At 40.1% G+C, this 20,293-nt stretch overlaps 1 protein-coding gene across 1 annotated transcript in view; it reads left to right on the top strand.

The window, feature by feature from the left end:
• Positions 1-3,291: 3,291 nt before the first annotated feature.
• Positions 3,292-20,293, top strand: part of LOC113978591 (pancreatic lipase-related protein 2-like) — an 18,598-nt gene continuing 1,596 nt past the window's right edge. Inside the window, exons 1-11 of the mRNA XM_027705652.1 lie at positions 3,292-3,417; positions 10,683-10,731; positions 11,549-11,703; positions 13,244-13,369; positions 14,842-14,976; positions 16,723-16,831; positions 17,447-17,563; positions 17,644-17,766; positions 18,650-18,768; positions 19,501-19,630; positions 19,908-20,019. Coding sequence (XP_027561453.1) covers positions 3,292-3,417; positions 10,683-10,731; positions 11,549-11,703; positions 13,244-13,369; positions 14,842-14,976; positions 16,723-16,831; positions 17,447-17,563; positions 17,644-17,766; positions 18,650-18,768; positions 19,501-19,630; positions 19,908-20,019 — 1,301 coding nt within the window. The remainder of the gene's footprint in view (positions 3,418-10,682; positions 10,732-11,548; positions 11,704-13,243; positions 13,370-14,841; positions 14,977-16,722; positions 16,832-17,446; positions 17,564-17,643; positions 17,767-18,649; positions 18,769-19,500; positions 19,631-19,907; positions 20,020-20,293) is intronic.

Here is a 20,293-nt window from a genome sequence, read left to right as displayed (position 1 = left end):
CAAAGCCAGCCCACGGGGCTGTGCTGCAGGAACGCAGAGCTCCCTCCCCTCCCAGCGCGGGGCTGCACCGGGCAGTGCCTTGCGACACCGGAAACATGAGCAATGTGTGACAGTGCAGGCTGGCAGTCTGCCATCCATCCCATCATTTTGTCCTTTCTTGTGACACCAGGAAAGCTCAGGGCCAAATGCAGATGTCCAGAGTCCTGGGTTACTAGCTTTGTTCTGAGCCCTAGACTGTACAGAGCTTCTCAGAGCCGTGCTTTTATCCATCTACACAGTCATGATTTGCATTTGCCTTTCAATTTCCAAGGCAAATCCACAGTTAGTGCCTTTTATTTCACCAGATTCTTTCAAATGAGTTTATTATTCTAGCATTAATAGGACGTAAAGCATTCAGAATAATGAACTTCACCCTCTTCCCTTTAATTCTGCCCATTACTTGTAAAGAAAGTCTGGCTGTCCTTACTGACTCCTCTCTGCCTTTAGTTACTTTCATCATCTGCTCCATAAATCTCCAGCTCACAAACCAATAGTTAACATTATCTTTGCTTGCTTTGACTGATTTAATTAAATCAGCATGTATTATGGAAGATCATAAATATTTATAATTCCAAAATATTCCTTTTATTACTGTTGTGTGATACGGGAAAGGATACATAAAGCAAATTGGTTTTGTCTCTATTCAATATAAAATTTCTTCACTGACTAGAAAGAACACATTGGAATTAGACAATAGAAATACCGAGAAAGTGTTTTATTCATGGCTCTGCCACTCAGAGACTACAGGTAAGATCCTCCAAGGAGCTGGGTGGTCTTTGTCTATACATATTAACAATTCTCTAGGGGATGGAATACACAAAGCTGCTTCCAGATGACCTCCACCCAAGCTAAGAAATTCATTAACCATCTTCAATCTAAAATTGAACTGAGAAAGAAAAATGTTGGGTTTACAATTTTATACACTTGTCTTTCTATGAAAGCCTCAGGAATTTATGTATTGCTGCACTTGAAACACAGTTTCTGAGATTCCTTTGGAGAACATGATTCTCAGTGATTGTTTTGATCCCTTTTTCCTACCTATATGAAGGCCACTACTACCAAAATGCGTTTATGTCCTTGATAATTCTCAGGCTGACACTTTTAAAACCACTGGATATGTTCATTTGCATATTGTCAGAGGAAACTGCAAAAGCCAGACTTTTCTTCCTGCTCACAAAAACCCATTGTTCCTCTTAAGACATGAAAATGGGCTCAGAAAAATTGACCATTCCTAAAAGGCTCTAGACATCAAAACCTTACAACATAAGTTAGAGATTATTTTTACTATTAACTCTGGCTTGTCATGCTGGCCTACATTAATTTAATCTGCACCCCTGTGTATTCCCTCTGAAATACACTGTCATTGAAACTCAGTGGCACTGTTTCAGCACTCACACACAAACGCCAACTCTGCGGAAAGAACAGCAAAATATTTGAGTGTATCCATCAATCCTGGTCCCCTAAAAATGTTTCAAAAGGATCTGACTGCCACACAAAGATGTCCATCAGTTTCTGAAGATATTTCATAAAAAATAGAGGCACCAATTTCACTGGCTGCTTTCCATTTAACTCACGTGCCAGAATTTTGACGAATGGGGCACATGTGGGCACATTACATTCCTTATCTCTCTTCCTTAGCTCCCCAAACTCATTCCTCCCCAGACTTGTCTAATGAGCTACATTGTTCTGAGGAGATACGTGTGCCACACCTGCTGCCAAATTTCCATCTTCCAGTCAATGAACACAGACTAGAGTGTTGACAATTTTTTTTAGCTAGATCTGTTCTGTCTTATCTGAAATAATATCTTCTGTATAAGCAGCAATTAAATATGAGATCCAGTCCCTTACCAGCCACTGCTCCCTCCACATTCCTCTGAGAATTCTTTCTAATGACTGTCTTTGTATATGGCACTGTCTTATACCACTTTACCAACGAGAACAAGGTGTTATTTCTGAAATTATATCTTCTTTCAGGCAATGCCCATATCTCAAGACCACAAATTGGGTCCTTATGTGAACCATAGATTCGGGCCAAGTTACTTCCTGCCTTCAGGCACTTGAATCACTCCTTGTATAAGGATGACAGTCACTCCTGTACAGTTGCCTGAACAGGTGATTGTGGCAGCACCCATCCTGTAGATAGCAGTGTAGGGACTTGAGGTCTTGCCCAGACACTGAAAGAACTGGGTTCTGACATTGCTGTGACTCACAACCTCCAGAGCACAGAAGAGAACCAGGGATTTACATGATGGACAAGTCATGAAAAGATAAATGACATGATTATCATTATCCTACCCTTCTCCTGAAACAGTTCTGAATGAAAGTGGTTGTGATTTCTCTCATCTAAGTGGATGGCAATATTGTCAGCATATGTCAGTTATAGTCAGAGCACACCAGGTGATAAGAGAGCTTGGTACAGAGACACCTCATCTGGGAATCCCACATGGCCTTATGATTAGTCAAAATGGTAGTGGGAAGACAAAGACTAGAAAAAGCTATTATTATTAAATGCTCATATACCTTGTCACCAAGTCGTAAGACTATTTTTCCTTACTCCTGTCTTTCCAAAAGAAGTGATAAAAAGAAGTTTAAAAAATAATAAGCAGGTTTATCATATGAAAATGTACAAGGGTTTGCTTTGACAAGGCACGTACATCAGACAGCTATCAAACAGATAGCTGTGACTTCTAGAGGGGGACACAGAGCGAAGAAATTAAGCTCCTATTCTGAACTCCCCAGCAGAGGTGGGTCAGTAACATGAGCTTACAATAACAAGTTAACTCAGGAAAGCATTTCATGACTGTTACGAATATTACGTACGATAACCCCTCTGAGGGCTCAAATGGACTCGTCTTGCTTTTCTTCAAACTAACAAAACTTCAAGAGGTGAAAATTTTGATGAATTCAATATGACCAAGGCCAAGAAAAGGTAATATCAGTTTCATCCAGCAGCAAGGGTATTGTTCTTACAAAGGTTCTCACTCACCCACACCAAGCCTGTAATTAGGGGCCATGTGGGCAGGTCTGCACCTCTTGGCGTGGGACTGATTCCAAGTGAAAAGGGCCAGTAGCAACCAGGATTTGACAGGGAGCTGACTGAACGGAGCCTGCAAAGCAGCAACCCTTCCTTAATTCAGAGTGGTAAGTGGCTGAAAAACTGGTGGGGTTTGGGGGCAAGAGTCCGTACTAACTGCTGCTTGGGGCTGGAGCACTGCAAGAACTCACAGACTGAATGGTGTGGTTGGAGTCAACATGCAAAAAGCAAACAGCAGCACTCGGAGTGATCCTGAGGGGAGAGAGACCCTGGCAGCAGCTACAAGGCTTAAAACTTTTCAATTCCAGGAAGTCCCAGTAGGAGATGAGAATTTCTGGGCTATGGTAATGTAACGCAGCTAGGAAAATGGGGTGGATTCAGTGGGGCTAAGGTAATTTAAGCCTGAATATATCCCTATATTTTTAAAGGAAGAACAAAATGACAGTATTTCCAGATGGTATCCGGACTTTTTTTATTTTTAAGGCAGAATGCTTGAGAGCACAAATAACAGAGAAAATGAAAAAGGAGGATAAAATAGGCTACATATTTAAGCATTATTAGGAGCACTGCAAATTTAAATGGAGGATGGAAATGGGGAAGAATTATGGAGCTGTAATGTGGAAGTATATGGAAAACAACACATTTTTTGTTAGACTACCGTACACAGAGAGACTTGAACTAGTCATTGGCAAGGGTTAGTCTGCACTTCAGAAATGGCAAAAGGCCAATGGAATTGGTCTTGGAGTTGACTAAATTTAAAAGCAGCCTAATCATGAAGACAAACAGTGGAGATCATCCTGGAAAGACAGACTAGTGGCCAGGTGGTGGCTACCAAGTCAGCTGAAAGCTCCCTAGTTACTCAGAATTGGCACAGCTACTTCCCAAAACTGAATCATGTTTGTTGTTGGTTTGTTTTGGTTTTTTATGATGCTTGTACTAGGATTAAATTAGCATAATTGTCTATGTAAATTTAAATGTATGAATACCAGTATGAGGTCAAGGTGAGAACCCTATTATTTAGGAAATATGAGCAAATACTGAACAGTAGGAAGCCAAAGACTTACTATTTTATTACCTTACAATTTCTTTAAATTGTTCATTATTTCTAAGAAACTGACCCAAAAACCTTAAAAGTCTAAATATTACAGCACCTTCCAACATACTTACTAACCTTTTATTGGAGTGCTTCCCACATTAAATGCCTCAAGAATATAATTTGCATCACTATTCTGAGTCATTCAGGTCAATGCCCTAGTCCACAGTTTCAGATTCGGTTTAAGAGGTCAATTGATGCTCAGAAAAATCTACTACCCAGACCAGACAACCTTTGTGAGCCCTGCCTTGCCTTAGGTATTACCTTGTATTGAGTGGTTTGAAGGAAGGAAATCTACAAAAGGTTCTGAACATCTTTGATCTGCTACAAAATTGATTTCTCTAATGTTAAATTTGTATTCAGTTAAGACCAGTTTCCTCCTGGAGAGCTTCACTTTACCTACAAGCTGATGAGCAAGCAGGAAAGGAGAACTGGCTAATGCCAAGATGCTCTTTTACTTATTTATTCTCATTTGTATTGAAGCAGAGCAAAAGAGCCTTCATCCAGAATCAGGACCTTACTGTGGGGAGGAGCTGGAGGTTAATTTAGGTCTTTTAACAATGCCAATTATTCTGCTACCTGAATTAGTCCAGCATATCACCAGCATTTTGCTCAGTACTGTGCACACCAGTTTTCTGTATTTGACAGTCTGGACAAATAGTGTGCTTGAGCCACTGAGCAGGGGCTGTGCCTCGGACAGATGGGATTCTTTGTATACATCTACAGAACAAGCTGAACAACAAAATTACATTCAAATAAAACAGCTCCCAAAATCATATTTTACTCTCAGGTATTTGCATATGAGTAAATATGTACATGATCTCCTTAATGAAGCCTAAAGATACTACTGTAAATTTTTTTCCCTTAGTTTCTTTTACCATTTTGAGTGATGTTCAATACTAGGGTGTGCAATTAGCAAGCATTCTCTAAATGCTCAGGCTCAAAGCCTTGCAAGAATTTGCTGAGAAAACAGGAAATTTAACCTGCAACTTCTGTACTCTAGGCTTGTATGGTACATTCTGCATGGGTTCTTCTCCCTTGTGTTTCCTTCACACTTTTAACTGAGCTCTGAGCCAAACTACTGAAAAATTTAAAAGGCTAAAATAAAAGAGTGGAAAGATAGAACTGCAAAAATGTTCTCTGTTTAAAGACAGTGCCCGTGCAGGAAATAGAGGAAGTAAAATTGGAGTGGTAAGGCAAGAAAAACTTGAAAAAAACTAATAAATCAAAAAGACCTGGCAGAAGGTAACAAACTTGAACTTCAGTACTGAAGGGGGAAAAGCAGACCTGAAAATTGGGAAGACAGCATAAGATTGAAGGGCCAGCAGATGCCATGCTTAGCCTTGTTAACAGATGGAAGTGAGGCAGCACTGCAGATGGGTGCTGCTGAAGGGGCCGTTCCTGCTCGGGTGCTGCTTGCTTTGCACTGCATGATATCAGCAAAGACTGTTTCCTACCTCAGCACAGACTGGGGAGGTGAGACAGTAACTGCCCGTTTGGCCTCCTTGAAACACAGGCCAAGGAAGTGGAAGGCACTGTCCTCTCCCTCGTCCATGCCACTTCTCACTGTCACGGGAAATTAGATAAAACTCCACATTAAAACCAACTATGTTTTTGCCCTGTGCCTCCAGCTGTGTGGCTATTTCAGGACAATGCTGGATTTCCTTTTTCCATGGTTACTTCTTATTCCACCACTGCTGCTTGGCTAAGTATCACAGCTCCTCTTGTGGTCTCAGGTTGTATGGCTGGGGAAAAACCATTTACACTCTGAGCCCTTGCAACCCTAAACTAAAAAGTCCTCTTTTCACTTCTTTGCTATTCTCACGATGATCCAAGAAGACTTTGTTTTAGTCTTCTCTGTTTTTCCAATATGCCTGTTGAAATGTGCACGCAGCACCAATGAAACATCTGTGCTCTCTAAAAAATAGCTCTATCTGTGTATTGAGTGCAATGTGTATACTGAAAATAGTATCCTCCCAACTGTATGTGTGGAAACAAAGACTAACAAGTTCCCTGGTGCTTCAAAAGTCACTAGTAATACATTAGCAAGACTTCAAAGGCCTTTTCAGTTATAGCTTCCTCAAATGTTCACCTCTGTAAACCAGGTATGATATGCAGCGTGACAGCATTTATTTTCACCACCAACAAAAATTAATCCAACACTCATAACCTGTACTTTTTTTTACTATCTCTTAATCAGGATGTCAGTATTTTTTCAGTATGAGCTCGTGTCCAGCAATACCAGTGCTGAAAGTTGCCATGCAGTGTAATGCCACTGCAAGGAATTGATTCCTTTTCTAAAATCTTGATTGCTGATGAGCCAGCATGAGCAGTGACTAAATATAGGGGAAAAAAATTAAGTTAAAAAGCTAAAAATCATGATCATAGCTTGATCATTAGTGATATGATATGATATATGGTATGATATTATATGATGAAATGATATGATATGATTGATATGATATGATGGTGCACAGTAGCAAGAACTGTATTTGCAAATCCAGGAGCAGCTGTCTGGTTCTTTCAACTGTATCCTGAAATGCAACAATTACTCAATTTTTAATCTACTTAATCCATGCATCTAATTTTAATCTACTTAACTGTTGTAGTACCACATGCATATAATTTGACTTTCTTAATCAAAATATCAAGTGACAGAGGAGATCTTTTTAGAATCCCAGTATCGTGCAAATGTTGTTCTTATAAGACTGTCAGTTAGTTTGTCGGGTCATGTACCTGAATTCAATTACACAACCTAATCTTTTAACAGGTTTTCACAATTTTTCTCTAATGACTGAGTATCTTGTGGAGGGTTTCATTTTTCTGCCTCAGGCTGACACTGGACTGAAACTCCTCAGGTCTGCAATTCTTCAGGTCATTCATCCTACTTTTTTTTAACCTGTTATTATGTTAGTTTTCTTAAAATCACGTATCTGGAATTTTTTTACAAATCTTAGAAAAAAATTGTCAATACTTTCTTTTGATAGCCTTTTATTTTTTTAAGGATCTCAGCTATGAGTTACTGAAGTCAATGATTTTAGAATATTTAGTTTCAGCAGCTGTTCTACAGCAGATCTAGAATTATTGTCTGGACAGAGTATCACCATGATTCTTTTTCTCTTGTGTGATATTTCTTTTTCTCTGGTGTGAATATCAGCTGGTTTTGGCAACAAGAGACAAAAAAAATTTCATCTTTTTAATTCTTCCATGCATGAAATATTTATACTTAATTCATAACTTAATTCTAATGGCCACGAGTGTACATGTTGGCATGGACATTTTCCTTATGAAACTTGTGTGACTCCTAGCCAATAATTCTCAGTTATCAATATTGCCCTTTTTTGTCCTCTTGTTGTCTTCCAGTTTCTTCCACTTTACCAAGTTACCTACAGGTTTTTAATCTCTTTTCTATTATTTTTTTCAGCATACAGCTACCCAATTTTCATTAAAGAAAACAGTGGCCATTTTGTATCCTGGTACTGCTCATCAGAGAAAGAAATAACAAGCGTTATAAGAGAATGGTGAGTAAAATTCTTAGCAATTTGATAATAACGAATTTTGTTTAAAATTTTTAAAAACCCTATTTCCTGCAGTGAAATTATTAGGTTAAAATACTGATTATGAAAACTCCTGCGATTTGGGCTTGTTTCTCTTTAATAGACTCCGTGTGTCTGCTTGTGTGCATGTCCTAAGGAAGGTGTGTGGGTACATGTGTGGGACTTAAAAGTACACTGTTGACAGTCAACAGTCAGAGACTTTCTCATATCTCACAAACCATCTACAAGTGGCTCATGAATCACAGATTGAGCAACAGTGTCCTGAAGGTGACTTGAAGGCCTACTGTGAAGGACAACCACTGCTCCAGTGTAACTTTCATACAATAGGATGTTAGTCTATCAATATTTGCAAATTTTTTTCCTGAACTGAAAAGCAATTTAGAAATATTTAGTGCTGGTTTTGCTTCAGAAGTGCATGTCTTCTGTCCATTGAGTATATTAACTGAGTTAAGTGTTCAGCAGCCTCTTGCCAGCACTACTGCCTAGGCTGAGATCACATTCCCAAACAAGTAATTCCAGTTCCTCTTGTTCAGCACTACGCCTCTTCAATGCCCAGTTAAAGAATTTTCAGGTTGTGTGCTGCTTGAACTCTTTTTACAAAGACATAATTTTTTAACCTCTTTACAATCTTTTTGTCATTATCATAGATCAATATAAAAAGGCTTCCCACTAAAAAATTGTCTTCTATCCAAATTATATACATTAATAATAACATTTCTGCTTCTTCTTTTACTAACCTAGCTATGTGTCCATTTCAATTTTCTGCCTTCAAAGGAAGATCCTCTGAAAGAAACTATGGATCACCTTTATTTGTCAACAATCTCCCACATTTTCTAAAATCATTACTTGCATTTTAGATTTTAGGTCAGAAAAGGAATTATACTATCCTTCCTGCAGTAGTGTTCCCAGCATGGACTATACACCTCCTGGGTAGGAGGGCTGTCCATTAAATAGAAACAAATGCTCCTGAGCTCTGCAATTCCTTTGATGTGCTGCATCATCTGGGATTTTCCTGTCATTGGGTTCTCAGCATGGTGATGGGGAGTGCTTGACAGATATTCCAGCTGAAGGGAGCTGCTCTTTTTGGCGAACAGTTCTCTGTTCTTGTCCTTCACCAGCAGCTTCAAATAACTCCTGATCCTTTTCTCTCCTATTCTTACTGCCAGACCTCCTCTCTGATTTCCACTCTCCTTGAGCAGATTGCTTTTTTCTGTTAACTACATCAAAGGATAAATTAGAATTGGGATCAGAATTGTATTTCCAAGGAAATTTCATAATTCCTCTCAGCTCGGCACTCTGCACCTCCAGCTCGTTGCTTTGATATTTACCCTCTCTTCTCTGCCCTAATACAAAACCAAGCTATTACCAAATAGAGACTTCAGAGTTTTTTAGAGAGTGCTGATACACACTCTCTGACCTATCCCATTTGGCTTTGTTAGGAAACCATGTCTTACAGCCAAGTAATCCAACTTCCACCAAAAACAAGTACACAGGTGGATCACATATACCTCCTGTTTGACATTTGTCACAGAAGCTTCAGGGACAAATTCTGTAAAATTCTGAATTGTTTCTCCTTTGTTCCCAAGAGCATTTTGTAGTGTCAAGGAGCTTTGGAGCACTGTTTTTCTAGCTTTCTCCTATCTGTAGAAATATCCCTTGGAGAGTGTTGCCCACACAGCAAGATTATAACTACTACATTTACCATTTTTTCTTAATATTTCTAATGAGCTATCCCAGTGGCCAGGAGTGACAGCTCAAATTTTTGGTTTAAAATAAAACAGGTATGTTGAAAATGGGAGGAAGATGCCTTAGGAAACACCTAGAAGAAGACGAATTTGAGAACAGTGAATGAGGAAAATGGGAGGGGAGAAAGGTGAAATAAATGGAACTCCTGCCCTGGAAAAGACAAATAAAGGAGTGTAGAGGAAAGGAATCTGTAGAAAGTCAGGGATATGAAAGTGCATAAATAAAAAGAGCCCTGGCTAAAAGCAGCCCAAAGAGCTTGAAGATAGAATCATATCATTGTTTCGGATGAAAAAAACCTTTAAGATTGTTAAGTTCAACCCTTAACCTAACACTGCCAAGTCCACCACTAAACCATGTCCCTAAGCGCCACATCTACACATCTTTCAAAGCGCTGCAGGGATGGTGACTTCACCACTTCTCTGGGCAGCCTGTTCCCATTGACAGCCCTTTCTGTAAAGAAATTTCCCCCAATATCCCATCTAAACCTCCCCGGTACAATTTGAGGCCATTTCACCTTGTCCTGTCTCTGGTTGCATGGGAGAAGAGCCTGACCCCCACGTGGCTACAACCTCCTTTCAGGTAGTTGTATGGAGTTATAAGGTGCCCCCTGAGCCTCCTTTTCTTCAGGCTAAACAACCCCAGCTCCCTCAGCTGCTCCTCACGGGACTTGTGCTCCAGCCCCCTCCCCAGCTTTGTTCTCTTCTCTGGAATCTCTCCAGCACCTCAATGTCTTTCTTACAGTGAGGAGCCTAAGCTGGCAAGTGTGCAGACTTGAACAAGTTACAGGTATCCCTGTCTGTGTTGTACCACACCTCTCACCTGTCTCTTCACAGCTGGAAAGAAATCAGGACCTTGGATTCTGGTTAATTCCCTCAGCAATCTGCATGTAGTATTGTCTGTGCCAGAAATACAATGAATGGCAAAACTGAGTGGTGGGGAAGGATCGCTTCCCACATCCTGCTGGCAACACTCCTCCTAAAGCAGCCCAGGACAGTAAAGGGTGTTGGGCATGTTGCTGGCTTGTGGTCAGTTGGTGCCCACCAGGAGTCTCAGGCCTCTTTCTGGCTGATGGGTTCCCACTGTGTAGAGACCAGCGTGTGAGGTTATTCCTCTTCAGGTGCAGGTCTTTGCATTTCTCTTTGTATTATACTCCCTTTAAAAGGACAAATCACTCAAAGCAAAATGCTTAACCTGTGTATTCAATTTGCTTTAGGTGGTTGGAATGTGGATTATTGCATTTTATCTCCTTGGCACAGTAGCAGGTGAGACATTATACCTTTAAAAACTACCACTAGAAAGTGAATTCATATGAAATGATATATAGGATATGATGACTGTTATTTTCCTTTACACTGAAATTGTAGTATGATTTGTGGGTCATTGTATGACAACGTCTATTACTGTGCATAGAACTAATGCTAAAAGGCTCTGCTTTGTTTACAAGTTATTATTAAGAACACAACAGACATAACTCTGTGCTGAAAATCCACAGAGAAATTCAGTGTCACGTGTCCTATCAAGCCAATGCATGAGCTCTTTACATTACTGTCATGTACAAAGAACTGATCAGCAACAGGGTGTTTAGCACAACTGTACTAAAACATAAAAGTTAAGGATAAGTGAGCATGAGACCCATTTGATCTAGAAAAAAACCTACTATCTTAAAGGAAATGTTCATATCATTCACAGTACAAGGTTACTGGGTAGATATGCTTCATTCCTATGAGCAGACACACAATGCTTTGGAGTAGAAACCATGCAGAAGCAATTCCAATGAGCATTTCTTAAAAGTCTGTTTTTAAAAAGAAACTGAACCAATACTTTACAAGCCTAGGAAATGGTGTCAAAACTCTGTGTAGGTCTTTACTTGGTTTATTCTCAAATTATTTTGCTCCCCTTACGTTACCAGTTTTGGGCAAAATGCATGAAGGAAACAAGAATGAACTTCAAGAAATGAGTTTCAAAATTTAACATAAAATTAAATATTTAGTTTTCTGCTCTTCAGACTGTTGTAGTCCCAAATACATCACCAAGCATAAGGGAATCGGACGTACAAACAAGTTATTTCTTCTTCTCTAGGTAAAGAAGTTTGCTACCCCAGGCTTGGGTGTTTTACAGATGACCCACCCTGGTCTGGGGTACCAGGGAGACTTCTGACAGGTTTGCCTGATTCTCCAGAACATATGAACATCAGCTTCACTCTCTACACCAGAGAAACAGGAAATAACTCACAGGTGACATTTATTTTTAACATAAAAAACTGACTAAACCTAGAAATGTTAACTTGTTACCAAATCTATGTCAGTCACCATAGGCAAACAAGTCAAAATAAGAAGGCAGTTTGAAGGTGCAGTAATGAATGTACTTTGGGGTAAAGTAAAAAAAAAAAAAAAAAGAATGAGTGTAGGACATTCATTATGAATGATCTGCAGGACACAAAAAGTTTCCTGGTATTTTCCTGCACAAAGGTTCTAGGTTATGGCAGACAACCTTCTGCATATATTTAGGTCTCTGAGCAACAATGCAACCTCCTTCAAATAAATAGCCTTCTGAGTATCAGATGGGAGAGCAAATACTGCTGACTTAAAGGGGAGCTGAGTTAGAAGATACTGTGACTTTTAAAAATAAAAGTCTGAAGGTGACTGATTTTATGAAGTTTCCAAACCCACATTCCACCTTGAAATTGGAGTGATTTTACATTCTCACCTGTCTCTCTGCACTCTAAAAGAAGAATTACTCAAGTTGCTTATGCCCTGAAATACTGAGCAGAGCAATGTGGAGGAACCTGGAAGATCAGGAGCTGGGATCACGTGGCTTCAGTAAAAGCTTATGAAGCTGCTAAATTCCTTTCAGACCCCCAAACCTCGTGTCCCCTGAGCAGTACAGGGACGCTTGGCATTCCTCTGAACTACGTTCCACTACGAGCTGTGATGCCACCACTGCCCTTGCAGACATCATTGCTTACAGCAACCCTGGTTGCCACACTGAGAATCTAATGCTCCACGGATGAGAACCTGTAACAAAGTTCTACAATCTGCAGAGCAGGGACGTGTGAGCACACGAGATACACTCAGCAAATTACTCAGCAGTTCTGTTGCTGATAACATAAACCAAAATACTTCTTGCACTATTCCCAGACATTAAACTTAAGTGTATCTATGATCTAGGGCACAGCCCATCCACACCCAAACTCTCTGAGCTCACATCACAGCCTCTGTATTTGTTTGAAAACAATACAGATAGTCAGATATCATTCTCAAAGAAAAATATATAACTAAGTAGCTCGCAGCAATGTGTGAAGACCAGTTTCAGCCCTACTGCATGCAATTCTTGCATGAAATTCTTCCAGCCTTTCTGGAGTAGGTAATGACAAAACAGGCTGCTGCTTGGATGCAAAGCAGCACATTGAAGCCAAAGGTCAGGTCAGTAAAAGGACAAGCTGAAGCAGGAATTGTGGAGCTAGTGGGCTGCACCCTGGAGGAACTCGCCCAAGTCAGGCCAACAGACACCACTGACACTGTGGCCCTTTTAGTTTGCTTCATATTCCACTAACGGGGGATCTTCCTGTGTTAAGCAGATAGGAGCAGCAGAAACCACATGGAACAACCCTTTGGAAACCATAGTGGAATTAAGAAAAGAGGGATAAAGGGGTCCCTGAGTTCCAAAAATCACAGACCTTTGTCCATTCAAAGGAGTTCATTTAGTCCTGCAGACTGACTTTTTTAAATGTTTGAAAATATGAATAGATAATTTTATTTTTTTTTAAACATACAGGTGATCTCGGCGATAAACTGCTCAACCATCCAGAACTCACATTTTTCTTCACATAGGAAAACCTCCTTCATCATTCATGGATTTGGCAGCACTGGAAAAACAGGCTGGGTGGTAGAAATGTGCTTGGTATGAGAGAGTACCCTCTGATGTCCATCAGCACTAGTAGCTTTGTCACTATCCTTTAGGCAATAACATTCACCTTCCATTTTGCAGTTCATTGGGTGGTAGAAGATACGAACCAAGAATTAAATTTCACAAAAACCAAAATGTTCCCACTCAGGAAGATAAAGCAAAGCCAAGGCTTCTTGGTCATCTCTGAGATGCTGTTTCTCTAGAGAGTTTCCATTCCCAAACCCTACAGATCAGATCAAAGCAATAAACTGAACACAGGTGTCTCCAGCCTCTACAGCCATGTCAGAATATTGGATTAGACACTGCCACTCCCATTAACAGCTACTGAACCATCCTTCAGTCAAAAGGCCTTCAGGAGTTGTAAGCTCAAGTTTCAGTCACTATTCTGGTTCACCACTATTCAGTTTTTAAAACAAACAAAAACTCAACCAACCAACCAACCAACCACAATAAAAGCACCACCACCAAACTCTTTGCTTTTTGTTTGATTACAGAGTTCAGTGAAAAAAATATTTCAAACATGAAATATGGAAGCTCTCACAAAACCAGCAGAGTTACCTTGGCTCTGGTAGATAAGCAAGATCTCTTCTGGTTGCTTCTTCCTCCGTAACAGCAGGGAAAAGGACAAGCTAGAAAAAGACACCAGTGAATATTAAGTCACAGATCTGCAGCATTACTTTTGTTCATAAATCTATGAAAACTTTTAATCTAGAATATTAAATTTCCAATTTTTTTCTCAGTTGAAAAGAAACAGCATTTCTTTCTGCCTCTCCACACTACAAACTTATGGTCCCCACAGGAAAGGAGAGAGTCCAGGATGCACTATGGTTTCAAGCTTTTGTTTTCCTTGTCATTCACCTTTAGCTGTTTTACATGAATTAATTTCTGTTTCCACTCCTTGTTCTATCTCAGCCTTAAGTGAGCTTTAGTTACAGAAAACTATAACTGCAGACTGGAAAAATCACTGATGTCTGCAAGGCCATGCCCAGTACTGAAGTGACCAATGCATTAGCTTTCTTTGCTGAAATAGAACCTTTCTGCTCCACTCCATGTCTTTTCAGTCTGACATGACTTTCTCAGTTTTAAAGGCATTTAATAAATAAGTCTACTTCCTACACAATTCAGTTAAGCTACTAACATCCCTCAAAGAAAGTCACATACTGCACATAGAAAAAACTGTGCAGTTGTATGGCTTTTCCAAATTGTTTCAAATATGCATAAAAACGTTATATAAAGTAAAATATTTTTATTACAGTTTTCATAATTGATACTTTTTGGAATAATATATTCTGTCTAGTAAGAAGATGTGTGTTTCACTGTGGTGTGGGCTACAGTGATAGTCCCATTTTGTAGAGAATGAGATATTTCCCTATTATGTTACCTTTTAATGTTTTTTCTGATTTAAGTTGAATCTCTGATTATTACTTGTTTCCTTAAATACTTTGCTTTGTGTGTTCCCCCATCAGCTGTTACTGGAAGTGGCAAACATCAATTGCATTGCTGTGGATTGGAAAGAAGGTGCAAAAGGCACCTACGTCAGTGCAGTGAACAACATCCGCGTGCTTGGGGCTGAGGTTGCTTATTTCGTAACAACTTTACAGGTAAAAGACCCCGCTTCACCTCCTGCAATTCCTCAGTGGATATAGGGGGGTTATGACACTGCTGCTTTGGGTTTGAACCTTGTCCAGTACGGTCAGGCAGAGCTGCACAGCGCATGCAGCAGAGATCCAGCTAATTACACTAATTATCAGCCTGTAAGGACTTCTCGCAGCCACAAAAGACGCAAATTAAGCTAATGTGGTTGAGAAGATGTGCCAACTAATTAAAGACCAGTAGGTGGCAACATTTCCATACGATGATACAGGCAAGAAGGCATTCCGTGGAAAGGAGGCAGGTTCAGTGCTTATAAGAGTTTTGCAAGCATTAAACACATGTGCTAGAAGTACATTAAGATCTCAGTTTACACCACCAAAATGAGCAGGAGCTGCATCACTTGATAGGGCCATATTTGCAGTCTACAGGCACAATAAACTGTCCAGTTGTCTTCTAGTTTTGAACTTCATGTTCCTGAAGGCAGCTGTTCACATTTATAAACAGAGCACAGAACTGCTCACTAGCAAAATTTGTGTATCAGCATTTCCCACTGACTTCAGAAAGACTCATGAGTACTTGGAGCAGCTGAAAATCAGAATCCTGCATGGCCATGGATTGATCCTGGTCAGGAGGTGCTCATTTTAAAGTGCTGCGAGAGATAATTCAGAGCCCACAAAGCAAAGTGCCAAAATTGCAGCACCTGACAATCAAAGACCACTTTTCTAGATTCTGCTGGGGTACAATCAACTGTTCCTACCTAGGAAACTCATACCTAGCCTCAAACATTTGCTCCTGGATCTTTATGTGTAAATCCCAGGTCATTTGAAGATGGATTCAGTTTCTCATATACTATCTCTATTGCTGCACCATTTGCAGTCTAGGCCTCCCTTTCTTCCTTTACAAAAATGCATATGTGATGCTTAGACTTTCTTTTGTTTTCCCTGATTTACAAACTTTTAGAGTTTGACTGCAGGAAAGGTTAAACTGCATTGGAAATGGAAGCACTGCAGTAAAATGTATTCAGGGGAATCTGCCATCTAACAATAAAGGTAGACGGGCCAATACTACTGATCTACTTTTATTTTGGTTCACACAGTACAAAACAAAACTTAATTAAAAGCCTCAAGCAATTAGCAAACTTATTGGGTTTGGTAGTTACAAAATGCATCAAATCCCTGAATGAAATCTGTCCCCTTTGTACAGCCTACAGACTGATTAATCTCCTTTTTGACCTTCAAAACACGTGTAATATCTCAGCAGTGCAGGTCTTGTACAGGTGACACTTGGCAAAAAGAAGAATGTCACCCCACCTGAGCTTGTCAATGAAACTATTATTCAGTGATATGATCACATATTCTAAGTAGACATGTGGAAAATAGATATGCGATAAAAAATAGCTTCATAATAGAGTATATAAAGAAAAAAATAAGATCACTGTTATGGAAGATGACATTAGGCATTGATCCAAGTAAGGTTCATATTTTGTCAGCAAGGGTAGTGGAATACGGGAAGCATATGCCAACACTACAGCAGTGAATCCTGCATCACTATGCATTTGAAGTTCCAAATTGGATCATGTTTCTATCAATTCTTAGTGTAATTTAAACAATAATTAACTCAAGGGGCTCACACCCTGTTTGCTATGCAGAAAGTCGTTCTAGATGTTGCCAGAGGCCCATAATGTCAGACACGCTCTTTGCTTGTTATTCAAAGCCTGTGTTCTTATCTCCCACCACCACCACTTTAATGATCAGAAAATGTTCGGATACTCCCCTTATGAAATCCATTTAATTGGCCACAGTCTGGGAGCACATACTGCAGGAGAAGCGGGAAGAAGGATCCGAGGCATCAGACGGATAACAGGTAGGCTGTTCACCGAGATAGAGCCAACAGCACATGTCTAAGGGGAAGAAACTTGCAACACACTGGTCTATAGACTGGAATTAAATTATTGCTAGTGCTGGAGCTACCTGTCATAACAGTATTCAAACTTTATGCCTCTTAGAAACAAGGAAAATTATTACATCTTCTCTCTCTATTTAGGTTAAGAACTCTTTAGAGGAAGACTTTAGTGGAAGGACAAACATAGCTAACAAGTTTGTAACATTACCATCATTCACTGTGTTACATCAAGCCCCACACAAAGACAAAGCAGCAAGGATCCTTAGTTATACTTGTTTGTAAAGCTTTACAGGAAAGTAATAAGCCCACAGGTAATGAAATGCCTCCTTCATAGTGATAATATGCCCTTATATAATGAACTGAAAAAAAAAATTTACTCCTGCTGGAATAGGTTTTCAAAAAGGCTCACAGAAGCACACTGCTGCATATTTTTTACAGTTTAGCTTGTAATTCACATTATTACTGAACATGCCCTGTACAATACTGAACACCTGATGTCATAAGTGGGCAAAAGACATATTAACATGTGCAACGCTTCTCTCCCTCCCTCAACTAATAAATGTTGTGGGTTTTTAGGTTTAGACCCAGCTGGGCCCTATTTTGAAGGCACTCCTCCTGAGGTGAGGCTGGATCCTTCAGATGCAAACTTTGTTGATGTTATTCACAGTAATGCTGCTCACTTTCCTGCTGCAGGTAAGTGTTCATGTGCAAGTAAGTACCTGCAGGGATGGGCATGTCAGCGAGACACTGACATCATCACATGCACATCTCAGGGCTTGGAATGTATAACACCACTGGGCACCTGGACTTTTACCCAAATGGAGGAACTGTGATGCCTGGATGCAATGATTTAATTCTAGAGATGAAGCAAAGTGATTTTGAAGCTATCATTGCAGGTAAACGTACATTTCCAACATGCATACTACTTTATTTTTGCTCAATTCTGAAACATGAACTGTGAAAATAACTGCCTGTTTGGGAGAAAACAGCAAAACGAAATTGCTTTTTGCCTATTCACTTCTAAGTTAAAAAGGAAATAAGAAATAAAGGCTGGAACAGAACAGTGCTCCACAAAGAATGCTGTAGGGAAAGGAGGTATCATTCATGCCTGAGGTTTGCTTCTGTAATTTGAAATTAGATGTAGGACCCAAAAAGCAGGAGACAGGGAGTGGGCAGGTCCAACAACCCCGGCAGGAGGTTTTCCAGGCTGAGATAGGCCAGTTTTGTGACCAAATCAGCAGCATGACACCACCACCTCTGGTTTCTTGCAGCATCTTGCAGATGCTGTAAAGAGCATCCAGCACTTATAAGGCATGAATTAGGCAAGAGCACTCAGCATTTCCAGGGACTGTACATGTCTCAGCTCTCTCCCTGAGACTTCTCTGTTTTCAGAGGCTTTGGACAGGTTGGCAGAAGGCTGCTGGATTCTCCATGCTCTATGAAGCCTTTAAAAATGTAATCATCTCGCTGTGACATCTCAAATATATGTATATATGTATATGTGTGAGTGTCTTCTTAAAAGAGATTGTTACATCATGGCAGACCAACATAGCTCCCTTGAAATCTTGAGGTAATGACACACAGTTCTCCAGATAAAACACAGACAAAACAGTAATTCTTCTACAAGTAGAAATGTGCAAATTCAGACAAGAGAATTAATACCAGGCCACGCTGTTGTTCCATTCTGTGTCTCAGCTGTTTCCATGGTGAGACGAGTGCAACTCTCATATAGGTAACAAGAGGTTGTCTCACTGGTGATCATAAACTTTCTTCCAACAGATGCTACAGTGCTTGGGGGGTGCCATCACTCACGCAGCCACGAGTATTATTTTGAAAGCATCCTCTATCCCACTGGATACCTTGGATATCCCTGTGAAACGTACAAATCCTTTCAGGAAGTAAGTACATCAGCCCAGGCCTGTGTGAGGAGTAAAGAAAATCATCCAGGACTCTGGGGCAGGTAGCACTTAGATGCTGGTGGCTGTGGTCCCATGGTGTGGTTGGGTAGGAGGAAGCACAGCACACAGTAATTCCCATCAACTATTCCACTCTGGAAAATGAATCCTGAAGCATAGATGATATCACCAAAAAAGTGGGAAAAAAATTAAACCCCACGTAATTATCGCCCCAAACTTTTATGCAAAGGGCACATAGATTAGATATATCTATCTTACGGATTCCTGGCTGGAAGAGGAGACATTTGGAGCCTCCAGAATCCTCGACTGTCCTCTAACTTACATTGGACACAGATTAGAGCACCTAAATTAGTGCACTTATGAATGATGCTCCATTTATTTTCTCCCATGTGATATTGCAATGTGAATGTGGGCAAGTTCTCTTCCACTAGGAGGGTAAAATTGGCTTATATTTTGAACCAGAATCTAACTGAAAAATATTTGAACTAATGAGTTTCAGACCATTATCATACACAGATATCAAACCTGCTCATTCTACACCCTCCTGGGTGCAGGAGCCATTATCTAAAACAAGTTTATCAGGTTTTGGTGGTAAGTTGTGACGATATCCAGCACTGCCACAGCTTTGCAAGATCAGAACAGCATCTCGAGCCTTAATTTCATCAGAGCTAGGATGAAAAAAGACTCATTAACTGATGCTCTTCTTTTCCCTAGGGAGACTGTTTCCCATGTCCGCCCGAGGGATGTCCAATGATGGGGCACTATGCTGACAGATTCCCTGATAAATTGAAAAGGGAAAACCAAAAGTATTTTTTGAATACAGCAGCAGATGAACCTTTTGCTGGTGAGTGGAGAAGGTTTGTTACAGTTGTCCACTTGTTTGAAAAGTCATTGCCTTGATGTGATTTACAGCCGTGTACCTGTGTTGCTTCTATGAACAACTGCTAATATCTCTGACAAAAAATGCTACATTAGTTATCAAAATTCAAGCTCACAAAGTCTTCCATTTCTTAACAGGAATGAATTCCAGTTAGGAAAAAAATAACTTCCTGGTATACTAGCATTTTTAGGTCTCTCATAGCAATGATAATCTAGATTTGTTTTTGCTTTTATTTATGCAGCTTGGAGACAAAAAGTATTTATAAAATTGTCTGGTGTAAAGAAAACGAGAGGAGACATAAACCTAGTTTTCTATGACACAGAGGGGCACACAAAAGAATACGAAATTGCCAAGTAAGTTAAATTATTATTTCTCTATAGCATTTAATGCTCCTAACATTGGTCTGCATATTTTCCACATATTTAAGCAGTGTGAACATTTATCCTGCATTGCAAACATTCTGCTTAACATGAGATATGAAAGAAGTTATTACGTAAGTAAGACCCGTGAGGGCAGATGGGTGGTTGAGAAAAGGAAGTGGGAGCTCTGTGTTTCTGAGCTCCAGCTCACCTGCAGCTCTCCCTGCAGTGACACCTGCAAACCTGGCACAGCCTGGGGGACAGCCCC

The sequence above is a fragment of the Neopelma chrysocephalum genome, unplaced genomic scaffold, assembly GCF_003984885.1.
Source record: "Neopelma chrysocephalum unplaced genomic scaffold, ASM398488v2 Primary Assembly neopelma1_347, whole genome shotgun sequence".
NCBI classification, from domain to species: Eukaryota; Metazoa; Chordata; class Aves; order Passeriformes; family Pipridae; genus Neopelma; species Neopelma chrysocephalum.
The sequence above is the reverse complement of the archived record's forward strand: the minus strand, read 5'-3'. Positions and strand labels throughout refer to the sequence as shown.